This window comes from Orbicella faveolata, unplaced genomic scaffold (genome assembly GCF_042242905.1).
Source record: "Orbicella faveolata isolate gen_17 unplaced genomic scaffold, um_ofav_v1 contig_46, whole genome shotgun sequence".
Lineage (NCBI taxonomy): Eukaryota > Metazoa > Cnidaria > Anthozoa > Scleractinia > Merulinidae > Orbicella > Orbicella faveolata.
The window spans coordinates 21,883,907-21,895,938 of record NW_028301576.1 but is presented as its reverse complement, the minus strand read 5'-3'; the positions used below and the strand labels follow the sequence as shown (position 1 = coordinate 21,895,938).

Below are 12,032 nucleotides of genomic sequence, written 5' to 3'. Positions count from 1 at the left end.
TATCTGAGTGCATGCACACATTTGACTGTTTACATTGCATGACATGGCAATAAATTAAAGTTATTTGTTCACTTAGGATGGGCAGCAACAATTAAGGATCAAAGTCCTTTCTTAAGGAGTTCTCTTCATTGGTATTGAGCTACTGGAGGGCTAAGCTTTATAATGTAGAACCAATAAGTTAATTCAGGAATCATATTTGAACAATATATGCACAAAAACTTTTATGCCTGTCCAGCAATGAGACCACATCCTTTCATTGTCAGAGTACATGTGCTTAGTATCAAGCTATTCAACCTTGTGCTAAATGACATCAACTTAGGGTAGACTTCTCCCATCATCTCCTCTCAACCCTTAATCATACATGGACCTAGTGCCTTTAGAAGTTGGACGGTGGTCGTGTAGTCCTTGCTGTCTTAAACTGGGTTATATGTATGAATGAGATGATTGATTGATTGTTTACATATTGTATTTACCCATGTTCAAAAATCATTTACCGTATGAATTGTGACAAAAATAGGATAACTATTCTGGACGGAAACTGAAGAAACCCTTATGGGCTTTTACATGTACAAGGCTATCCACCTATTTCCAACAGATAACTTTTAATTAATGACTAACTCACTTCCAGTCGTAAACTGAATCATAAGTGAACATGCGTGGCACTTCTTCTTTCTTAGCTGGGTTGCTGATTTCTATTGTCCCCTTTTTAACATTCATCTCAATTATCCTTAAAGCATAAAAAAAATAACATCACAATTTAGACATGTTAGAATCAATAAGTTAGTCAAACATGTACAGCAGTTGTAGCAGTCTGAAAACATCATAATGTGTAGTTACAGTGTAACTGCAGGAATTTGTAAGTTAATATAAATGTACATGCAATTTTGAGACAACACTACTCCATTCTCTATGTATTGGCAGCTAGTTCAGAGAAAATATATGAATTCATATATTGGTCGGAGTGGCGTAGCGACAGAACCTACATGTAGCACCTAGTACCCATTATAATGCAGTAATTCCCTTTCAAAATCACATTTAGTTTGTATCACTATTTAACCATTCTTTGAGAATCCTAAATGAAAACAATTAACACAGTGCAATGTCAAAGTGGAAAATGCACTTTTCAACTGGAAACTGAGAATGTTTTGTAGCTCTGAGAACTGTTCCCAGTCTTGGCCAATAAGGGAGCATGAAATCACATTCATTTATAAACGAGAAACAGTTCTCAGTATCCACCAATGAGAACGGGTGAATTTTTCATCGAAAACAAAATGTCTGGTAAGCATCTGTCATGAATCACCGATAAGTAATTATTCTCGAACGTTTGTTTGTCATCATCTATTAACCACACATGAATGAGTTTACACAATGGTCTTTTATCAATAATAGTCGAGTTGGATCTTTGCGAATTTCGACTATCCACAAAAATGGTGTTTACGTGGCTCTTTAACTAAGCTTATCAACAACAACAACAAAAAATGTACTCGGGATATTAAACCGAAAACTTTCTAGTTCAGCCACACAAGTCCACATAATTGCGTTGCGGAAAATACAACGTGAAATTCTGCTTTTCCATTTTTCTTTCCTAACAAGCATATCAAGGAAGGTGGCAACTTACCAACAGTGTGTCGATCCGTCGTCCAAATGCAAATTTCATTAACTTTTTCCTGGGTCCATAAATCTAGAAAGCGAGAGATCGTTTTCCCTGAAATTCGCGCCAAAATTTTCCCACACTTGTTTAGCCACTGTTTCATTACGATCTCTTTGAGTATTTCCTCGGCAGCTTGGAGGATACCTTGTCACTTCTGATAATTTACCGTTTGGTGCAATCATTTTGATTCGTTCTTCGGCGCAACTCCAAACTCCTTTCTCTGAAATCTACCCTTAGCGCGCGCCAACCCGCCACGCCGGACGATATTTCCGATTTATGGCTACTTTATCAGAACATATCATACATTGAAAGGTCACCGGCGGGCGATTTAGGTCAAGATATTTTTAGAATTGAGAACTGTTCTCGTTTTCTACCAATCGACATGGTTTATATTGCTTATATATTCGCTTGAAACAGCTTTATAAACTGATTATTTTCCTGGACGGATGATCAGTAATTCTTCGGACTACAGAGCAAGTAAATATTCTGCTGAAATCTAACGCTTAGAAAGCAATAATTCGTGTTTTCTCAAAACCACGAAATGACGAAACGCGACTAGGGCTTTCGAGGCGTCATGTTACGAGATCACGAGTGTTGCGTGTTGTTTTGACGTCATGTCACTCATCTCCGTTCATTACATTTATGGGAAGACTGTAACCTGAAAATCTGTTGTCTTGGTTTTTCTGTCTCGGTGGCCTTCCATAAAATAATATATTTACGGCAAACCGAATAATAAAATTTCGCATCTTATCGCGCTCTGCAAGGGTGGCTGAGCATTGAATTTTCGCTGAACGATTTCCTGTGCTGCATAGCCTTCTGTTCAAACATTCCCAGAATTGTTCTCGTTTTCAGCCAATTGGCGTTTTGTTTATCCGAGAACTGTTCGCAAATTCAGCCACTTAGCGTCAGAAAACCATGACATAATTTGCGTGTCACCCCCGAGGAGTATTTTCCGATCGTAGAAAAGGGACTTATTGTTAAATTGTGAGAACTGTTCTCAGTCTCAGCCAATAGGCTGATGTCAGTGTATCTCTGCATTAAAGAAAAGGAGTAATTTAGTTACTTGTGACGAATGGTAAAATCCGATACTCGCCGAGACCCCTGTTAGAAAATCCGAGACCGAAACCAAAACACGCAAGACTTCGACACCGAAATAAATGCAATATAAACGAGACTTCGAGACTCTTCGCAAAGGCTGTCGAGATTTCGAGATCGGATGAAAAGTTTGCGAGACCCAAGATTTTGGAAGTACCATTCGCCACCCCTTTTAATGGATTATGGGGACAACGAGTGAAATGAACTTGGCCGACAATTTCTTGCCTGTGAAAAGGCTTTGAATTCTGGTTGTTTTTAGTAATTCTTTCGCGCTCTCCACCGGGATTACTCAGCATTGAATTGTCGCTGAACTATTTTCGCGCCGCAGAGCTTTCTTGTTTTAACATTCCTGTAACTGTTCTCGCTTTCAGCCAACTGGCGTTTTCTTTGGCCGAGAACTGTTCGCAAATTCAACCACTTGGCGTCAGAACAGACGATGGTATAATTTTGACAGGGTCCGGCTCAACTTCCTTTGTTTGTTCTTGGTCTTGGCTAATCGGCACCCTTGTTATGAAAGCTAAAACAGCACTAAAAGCGTCACAATGTACTAAAAGTTTCTCAAATGAGACATTTGGTCGTGTTTTGTCCTTCCTGTACCCATTTCCCTTCATATACGCCTTAACTGGTTGGGAAAAATTCCACAAAATTGTGCACGCGTGGAAACGGCATGCAAGTATTAACGAGTGAACAATTTGCGAGTCAAAAGGACTTATTGTTAATGTGAGAACTGTTCTCAGTCTTAGCCAATAGATGGCAGTGTGAGTGTACCTCTGCATTCTGGAAACCGAGTAATTTAGTTTTCATTGCTCTCTACCTATTCTACTATATCAAGTTTAATAAATGATGAGGACAACGCGCGGGAAAATGAACCCTTGCCTGTGAAAAGGCTTTGAATTCTGGCTGGCTCTTATTACAGTTGACTCCGGCTGATTCGAACCTTCAAGTGAAACCAGAAAGGGTTCGAATTAGCGGGAGTTCGAGTTTGCGAGAGATGGGAACAAATGACCGGAGATGATACAATGTGATGATACAACTGGTTATTTTGCTTACAAAACGACGTAACATAAGGAAATTGTGTTCAAAATGCGAAATGGCTAGCAGAGGAACACTACCGTGAGAAACCGTGCAATACATCAATGCTGACTCAATTCAGACAAAAATAAATTCAATTTTTTGGAGTATGTTTTTACTCATTACACCTTGGAGAAGGAGTTCGAGTTATCGTGAGTAAAATCCTCTACCTGGAGGAAGAATAGACCACTTCGAGTTAGCAAAAGGTTCGAGTTCTCACAGGTTTCTTTCGCGCATTCTAAGGATGACTCAGCAGTGAATTGTCGCTGAACGATTTTTTCGTGCCGCAGAACTTTTTGTTTTAACATTCCCATAACTGTTCTCGGTTTCAGCCAATAGGCGATTTGTTTGTCCGAGAACTATTCTCGAATTCAGCCACTAGCTTCCCACCCCTTGAAATGAATGTGGCTTTGTGCACTCAGTCTAGCCAGAGAGCCTACCTCGGCGGTGTATACTGGCTAAATCATGGAAATCGTGTAAGGTCCCATCAGTTGTATTGCGTTTAGCAAATTTGAAACCAGCATTTATTGAAATACTGAAGCGGCCGATTTCCTTGTCAGGGTTGCTTCATCTCACACTCACTAAAACAATGGACTTAGTGATCACGAGTGGGCTCAAATGTGTTACTAAATAAACATTTTCGTCTTCTTGTCACCTTATTTCAGTTTCCCAGTGTCCCTGTAAACATAAATTATGCTTTTACTCCACTGGAAGGCTCGACAAAATCTGGCAGGGATGAAAAGGGCATTCAACGCAGTCAACAATTTGAATGTGAGACCCTCCTTATCTTTAATATCCGAGAAGTGTTCTCGGTCTTGGCCAATCAAGAAATATTCTCATGGAAAGCGAGAAGAGCATTACAAGCGGCACAATTAAAATGAACTTTGTCGAATGGCACATTAGCTCTTGTTTTGCTCTTTCTGTGCGCCTTTCCCTTCATATACGCCTTTAACATGTGAGGTCAGGCAAACTTCCTCAAAATTGTGCACGCAATATAGCATGAAAGCAGGATGTAATTCCGAGTCGACCGTTTGCGTTTCTATAGAAAATCATATTTCGTAATACGGTTTGCTACTGTTCGTTTTATTCAGGCTAGTAAGCAAGTTAAGTGGAGAGACTGGCGTTTCTAAGAGATGCTGGCTTTTACAAACATTTTGCAGAAACTCCGCTCGACTTTTCAACCACTTTAAAGTATTCTCGGTTTTCACGTGCCGTCATGAAAAACTAAAATTCAAATGTAAACAGACGTTTCTATTTATATCTCCATCACGAAAAAGAAGTTTTAGAAATGTATCTGCTAGCATGTTTTCAGCTCGGTAGCGTGCTTTGTTTTGAAAATATAGCGGTTTTTGCAGCTGAAGAATCAAGAAATTTTCAGAGAGCACCAGTTGAAGCTTGACGCAGGTCATGTGCAGCTCACTAGGTGAACCGTTATCCACGAAATTAACCACGATCAAATAAACCGTTGAAATTAGTTTGTTCCAAAACAGTTTTCTCCCTTTACGTGTTTCACATATCGTCCTGTTTCCAACGGTGCAATTCACTTCCGCAGCGGAGATCAGTTCCTTTGTTTATCTCAGCATATATAATCATAAACTTCAGACAACCGGACTAGCGGCATTTGAGAGCAGCAAACCGCAAGAGTGCAAAATCCAAGCTCGTCTGAAACTACAGATATAGTGGCTAAGTTCTTGCCCATAGCCCCACGTAATGAAAACCGGGCTATTTTTCCACCTGGAAAAAGTACGACACTCCAGATTTTGTCACTACTGTTTTGTCAATGAGGGAAAAACTTTACGAGTGGCAAGGAGATTTAGGAGATGCGGAGGAACCCACTCAAGGGAAGGATATTCTCAAAAGATGGAAGGCAAGCAACAGCATCATTCATCGGAACTTGAATGTAAGTGACTTATTTTTTGTGAAGGCGAATCCTTTCATGTTCTTGGTGTTAGATTCTAACTATTGATTTTCTCGAGAGAAAGACAGTAACCGTTAAGACTATTCTGCCTTTGATATTTTTAGGTAGTCAGTAGATTGCAAGATGAACGGTCGTCCACAAAAGCCAACCTGGATCAAACACTGCTTCTCGAAGTAAATGATGAGTTGGTAGGTCCCAATGTTTTTTTTTTTTTTTTTTTTTTTTTCTGTCCCTCCCAAGTTTCTGGCAAGTCCTGGGATAAAAATCCCAAAACCTGGCGTTTCCGCCAATTCGCGGAGCAAAGTATTTACTGACATCCCCGAAACCGCCTCTGTTAGAGGTGCCACCCCTTGTAACTAATATTCAGGTTTTCGCTGACTGATATAATTGTATGAATCGATTACAGGAAAAACCGAGTAAGGGAAACACTACGAAGACCGAAAGCTTGAGAGTGCGGGTTGAGGTAACACTTTGCTCTCAATGGTCTATGCTTGGTGCCTTATTTGATTAGTACTCTCTGGATCAACAAAGAATAGGTCAATCAGGAATAGTAACAGCAGATTACGCACCGCAATTTTTGTGTACCTACATTAATGAAACATTGCATCTTGTACTAACTCGCTACATCCACTCGCCGAATGGTATCTTCTCAAGGCTTACAGCAGTTTATGGCAGGTGGAAATATTAACTGTCTTGGTTCTTAGGGCCAAACCAAGAGCGAACGAAAAACCACCCAGACAACAGGGAAATTGACAAGAAAGTCAACTGAAGTAAGCTCATCCATACTTGATTTTATTTACAATCTGTCTTGCTCCTTTGGCAAAGACTGAGATGCCTATACAATGTTAGTTTCCCTTACTCGCTGCAGATAACCTTATCGTCGAGCAAAAGCTCTTGCTCGACGACCAGCACTCTTCGAGCGTTGTTCTCTCCTCGTCACCGGAAGCAACAGTGGGAGCCCCATTAGACGCCATACCGATGCCTTTTGTAGTAAGTGCTGCCTTTATACATTACCATTATATCTACTTAACTCACGTGACAACCGAAGTTAAAAGGAGGAAGTAATACCCCACAAGAAGTGTTATGCAATCTGTAAGGGTCGATTTACTCTCCTTTACTAGATAAATGTCGAGGAGGGACAACAAGTTCACGGAAACTGCATAGGAATCGAGGAGCAGCTAATACCACTTGTGAGTGAAAGATTTGCTACGTAATTGAGTGCTTGCCATGTAGTAACCTGCTTTTCATTTTCGCCGTTTATAGCGACGCACGTTTGTACCAAATAAGGGTCCCTTTCATAAATTCCTGTGAAGGAAGGGTCTGTGTCACTTTTGAAGAAAATCTAATCTGCCTCATTTTCAGACAAGAAAGTCAAAGAAATCCGTAAATACTGACTAGTAAAGGTATCATGGCTAGGGGAAATATTAGGTCGATGGCTGAGTGATCTATATAGATGAACATCAGGAGCCAATTTGAAATTTTGTATGTAATAACCAACTGCGAGTGTCTCTACTATGCGTTGGCGGGATGTACGAACTTTAACGTGGTAGGCTCCACTAGCTTTCATCTCAGGTTCTTTAACTTTGTTATCCTAGTGTTTTTTCTTTTGTACAGCAAAGGCTAGTCCATGGCACCTCCCGGTCCCGACTCGGACGTTCTAACGAACCGACCACCTAAGCTCTCTAGCACTGAGATTGGGAGTGGCAGACATATATATAGTATCATAAACCATGACACTGTTACTAGTGAGCCCATATAGCCGTAGCGCAACTGTCTTTGACCACCTCGTAATATTGTTGTCATTGCTTTTAAGAGTACCTCCACGCCTCTGAAGAAAATGAAAGCTGAGTCACCTGAAGAGCCGGAATCGGTGAGTAACCACCCTTGCATCATCTATTTGAATATTGCTGTCAATTTAACTTATGTCTGATTCTTTCAGCAGATGCCCCATAAAGAAACCAATAATATGACGCCACCACGAGCGGCGGAGACGAGAGGACTCCAAGAATTGGACGTTTCAGAAAGAAAAGAAAAACAGGAACCTACGAAAAGCCGAGAGGTAAACCGATGAACGGCTACGTAGAAAGGAATGAATTATGTTGATTTCACAAATGGTTTACATGTACTAGAAAATAATTTACTACTGATAAGCTGTTTTCCTTTGCAGGTATCCAGTGGCATGTTTGTCGCTGTCGCATCCAGTAACTGCGATTGTTTCTTTTTGGGGAGAGTGCTGAAGGCGGAAGATGGCATTTTTTCGATAACGTTTTTGGAACAAATTCATGGAAAAAATGGTGTGTTCGGTTGGCCCGCTCAGGCAACAGTGGAGACTGTGGACACCGAACAGGTCTTTATCACTGACCTAGAAGCCGAGGAAGCTGGTACAAACTGGCTAACGCCTTAACATTCCCCAGAATACAGGAAGTCCAAGAAGCATTCCCTCAGTGCAAAGAGGCACTAGTAGAAAGACTAAAGATTTCTCAGGTAATTACCATCATTTGATAGCTGACATAAAAAGCCTAAAAATGTGGTAGCCGGGAGTTACCAAGGATTGGCTTCCCAAAGAGAACTAAACTAAAAGGAATTCAACTCTATTACTGTAGTCAGTTTGATTTGCTTTTTTGATAACTACGTCTTTTTTAAACGTATTACCACAATTTCACCCTTTTACAATTTGGCAAAAATTCGTTTTCGTCAGGTTCAAGCCATATGGAATGACACTTCCACCCCTTACTGCACTTTCAAAACTGGTGTTACTTGAATTGGAAGGATATCAAAACACTGCAATTAGGAATGCCGGACATCCACGAATCTTTAATGGTGTCTCTATTTGAGCCATCGACAACCTGGATGGCTAAATGATTCAGTAAGTAGGATTTTACTGATAAGAAACGGCTAATGCGTAGTCAGTTAACTACGCATCCACTAAATGCGAAAGAAGCAAGATTCCAGCGCTCTCTTGATTTTCGGTTTCGCTTTATAGAAACAAATGCAGAACAAATTTACACCTTTTTTTATCTTTGCGAGCTTCTAACAGTCTCCTTTAATATAACAGGTTATCAATGCGTATATGGCAGTATTAGAAAAACGGGCCTACAAAAACGTAAGTATCAGATGACTGTTACGGTCAATGTTGCGTCACATCACGAGTAGCAATTCTAATTAAAAGTAGTTTAAGAGCTCTCTTTAACAGTTGCAGGGCAAGTTCGTTATCACTGCGAATAGTTTTTTCTATGAAAGAACTAAGCAAGGGATGCCCTGGCGCAAAAGGGTAAGTAGCTGACATACACATTACATTCATACCACTTTGAACGTACGTGCAGAATTAATTTTTTTTAAAAATTGGTATACATGAGGCTCACAATTACGCAAGGGTTCCCTTAAAATTTGAAATGGAAATAGAGGGAAATTTTAAGGGCGTCTAAATGTTGGTAATTGTAAATGTAAAATGTAATTTTTTGTAAATGTAATTTTTGTTTACCCACGGAGCACCAAGGAGTTCACAAGAACTCGTTCAGAAATGTCCGTGCATTCAAGGATCGAATTGGAATTTGAGAAATATTGGTTTTTGAGGAGAGGGGAAAACTGGAGTACCCGGAGAAAAACCTCTCGGAGCAGAGAAGAGAACCAACAACAAACTCAACCCACATATGACGCCGGGTCCGTGAATTGAACCCGGGACATTGGTGGGAGGCGAGCGCTCTCACCACTGCGCCATCCCTGCTCCCCATTTTACTATAATATACTATATTTTATGTTCAAGCTTAACTATCCGTCATGTAACAAAGAAGAAATTGTCATAGTTATTTATCAACCTGTGTACTTTTTTCCAATGTTTGCTTATTGCATTTGGTTACAACTTGACATTTCGGCATACAAGAAATTTGTGTTCCCCCGTCAGGCTGCCCAGTGATTTCACTGGACACTAGGCGTAAGTATACTTATGGGGAATTACGGGCTCAGATACTTAACCTAAACATAACCGCCACCGATAATAATCACCTTAGACAAACTGAAGCTCATTGGCTTTTCTCGAACTCGCTCATCATTTTTAGTTTTACAAGAGAACCATGGACATTAACAATTTATCGTATAACCAGGGCCTTCCATCTGAAAAAGACGGGGATTAAACTCCCGACGGAGGCTATTGCATTGGGTGTAAATCAAACCTTATTTGATCCCTAACAGACACAATTTCAAAATTAGACCAACAAATATATGAGCTACGGTAACCTAAATCATAACAGCGTCGTCGAAATGCCTAGACCACAATAAAGATAATAGCACTTGTTATTCCCTCACGTTAAACGTTAAGCGATATCTTGATAAATGTATTTGCGCTCGACTCGTCTCGAAAATCCAAAGGGACAATTTATTACAATCCGTTATTTAGACCTCTAAAAGAGATGACAAGCATGACGTAAGCCTATATTATTCACAATTTCCTTGCAAGGGTCTTCCTAACTAAAAGGAGCCAGCTTGAGGGATGTTACTGGACTGACTTGGCCAGTCCTCACCCCTTACAAAACGATGATGTCAGCTGTGGAGTCTACGTATTGAAGGTAATCCTTTAGAATGTGATTCGTTTTCTTAATACTTAAACCGAAAATTACCATGGATGTAGTTAGACTCTGACATGCGTTAGTTGACACAGTCACTTTTCTTCCCTACATCGCGGAGTGCATTACAGAAAGAAAGGAAATCGCTTTCCAACAGGTGTGTCTTAACCGAAATGCTGTACTTCATCAACGTAGTAATTGTAGTCACTGTAAAGTCACCAAAACAAGAACAAGTTATTCAGGCAATTGTTTTGTGCCAATCGTTTTTTCCCGACAAGCCGAATTTGCAGCTATATATCGAGACAGATCCAGTCATTTTGTGAGGGACCAAATACTCGGCGATCCTTAACCCTTAACTGTGATGCAAATATAGTTCTCTCCGCAAATTAGGCCAATTTTGTAATTCTGTGTAAAGTCATTTATTATATCTACTTCGTCTTCCTCTATAGCATGACATCGATGACTACAGATGGCAGATTGCCTACAGGCTGCTCAATGATGGCAACTGGTAGACAGTTGGACTGGAACTATTTTTTGTATGCGTCAATGGCTTATACGCTGGCAAATACTTTACAATTTTGCGGAATTTTGCCCGACCGCTCATTAAAGGCGTATATGAAGGGAAAGGCGAACAGAAAGAGCAAAACAAGACCTAATGTGTCATTCGACAAAGTTCATTTTAATTGTACCGCTTGTAATGCTCTTCTCGCTTTCCATGAGAATATTTCTTGATTGGCCAAGACCGAGAACACTTCTCGGATATTAGAGATAAGGGAGCTCTCACATTCAAATTGTTGACTGCATTGAATGCCCTTTTCATCCCTGCCAAATTTTGTGGAGTCTTCCAGTGGAGTAAGAGCATGATTTCTATTTACAAGGACACTGGGAAACTGAGATGAGGTGACAAGAGGATGAAAATTTTTATTTAGTAACACATTTGAGCCCACTCATGATCACTAAGTCCATTGTTTGAGTGAGTGTGAGATGAAGCAACCCTGACAAGGATATCGGCCGCTTCAGTATTTCAATAAAGGCCGTTTTCAAATTTGCTGAACTTACACGATTTCCATGATTTAGCCAATATACACCGCCGAGGGAGGCTCTCTGGCTAGACTGAGTGCACAAAGCCACATTCATTTCAAGGCGCGGAAAGCTAGTGGCTGAATTCGAGAACAGTTCTCGGACAAACAAATCGCCGATTGGCTAGAACCGAGAACAGTTATGGGAATGTTAAAACAAAAACGTTCTGCGGCACGAAAAAATCGTTCAGCGACAATTCATCCTTAGAATGCGCGAAAGAAACCCGCGAAAACTCGAACCTTCCGCTAACTCGAAGTGGTCTATTCTTCCGTCAGGTCATATTCTCTATGATTTTACTCACGATAACTCGAACTCCTTCTCCAAGGTGTAGTGAGTAAAAACATACTCCAAAAAATTGAATTTATTTTTGTCTGAATTGAGTCAGCATTGATGTATTGCACGGTTTCTCACGGTAGTGTTCCTCTGCTAGCCATTTCGCATTTTGAACACAATTTCCTTATGTTAGGTCGTTTTGTAAGCAAAATAACCAGTTGCATCATCACATTGTATCATATCCGGTCATATGAAGGGAAAAGGGTACAGGAAGGACAAAACACGACTAAATGTCTCATTTGAGAAACTTTTAGAACATTGTGACCCTTGTAGGGCTGCTTTAGCTTTTATAACAAGGGTGCCGATTAGTCAAGACAAAGAATAA

The 12,032-nt window shown here is 40.4% G+C and overlaps 2 protein-coding genes across 4 annotated transcripts in view; one reads left to right on the top strand and one right to left on the bottom strand.

Moving 5' to 3' along the window:
- Positions 1-12,032, bottom strand: part of LOC149098880 (kinesin-II 95 kDa subunit-like) — a 48,197-nt gene that overhangs the window by 31,479 nt on the left and 4,686 nt on the right. For all 3 annotated transcript variants that reach the window (XM_089278037.1, XM_089278039.1, XM_089278038.1), the window contains exon 3: positions 623-727. In XM_089278037.1, the coding sequence (XP_089134163.1) occupies positions 623-727 (105 nt within the window). The remainder of the gene's footprint in view (positions 1-622; positions 728-12,032) is intronic.
- Positions 5,763-10,966, top strand: LOC149098881 (uncharacterized). The gene is made up of 7 exons (XM_089278059.1): positions 5,763-6,505; positions 6,604-6,725; positions 6,857-6,925; positions 7,549-7,605; positions 7,675-7,794; positions 7,903-8,219; positions 8,791-10,966. The coding sequence occupies exons 2-6, from the start codon at positions 6,714-6,716 to the stop codon at positions 8,137-8,139; spliced, it is 495 nt and encodes a 164-aa protein (XP_089134185.1). The 5' UTR covers positions 5,763-6,505; positions 6,604-6,713; the 3' UTR covers positions 8,140-8,219; positions 8,791-10,966.

Bases quoted from the DNA above. Each gene is read 5' to 3' on its own strand.
- LOC149098881 (XM_089278059.1), top strand. The intron at 6,926-7,548 runs GTGAGTGAAAGA...ATTGCTTTTAAG, and splicing joins AGGAGCAGCTAATACCACTT to AGTACCTCCACGCCTCTGAA. The intron at 7,795-7,902 runs GTAAACCGATGA...TTTCCTTTGCAG, and splicing joins AACCTACGAAAAGCCGAGAG to GTATCCAGTGGCATGTTTGT.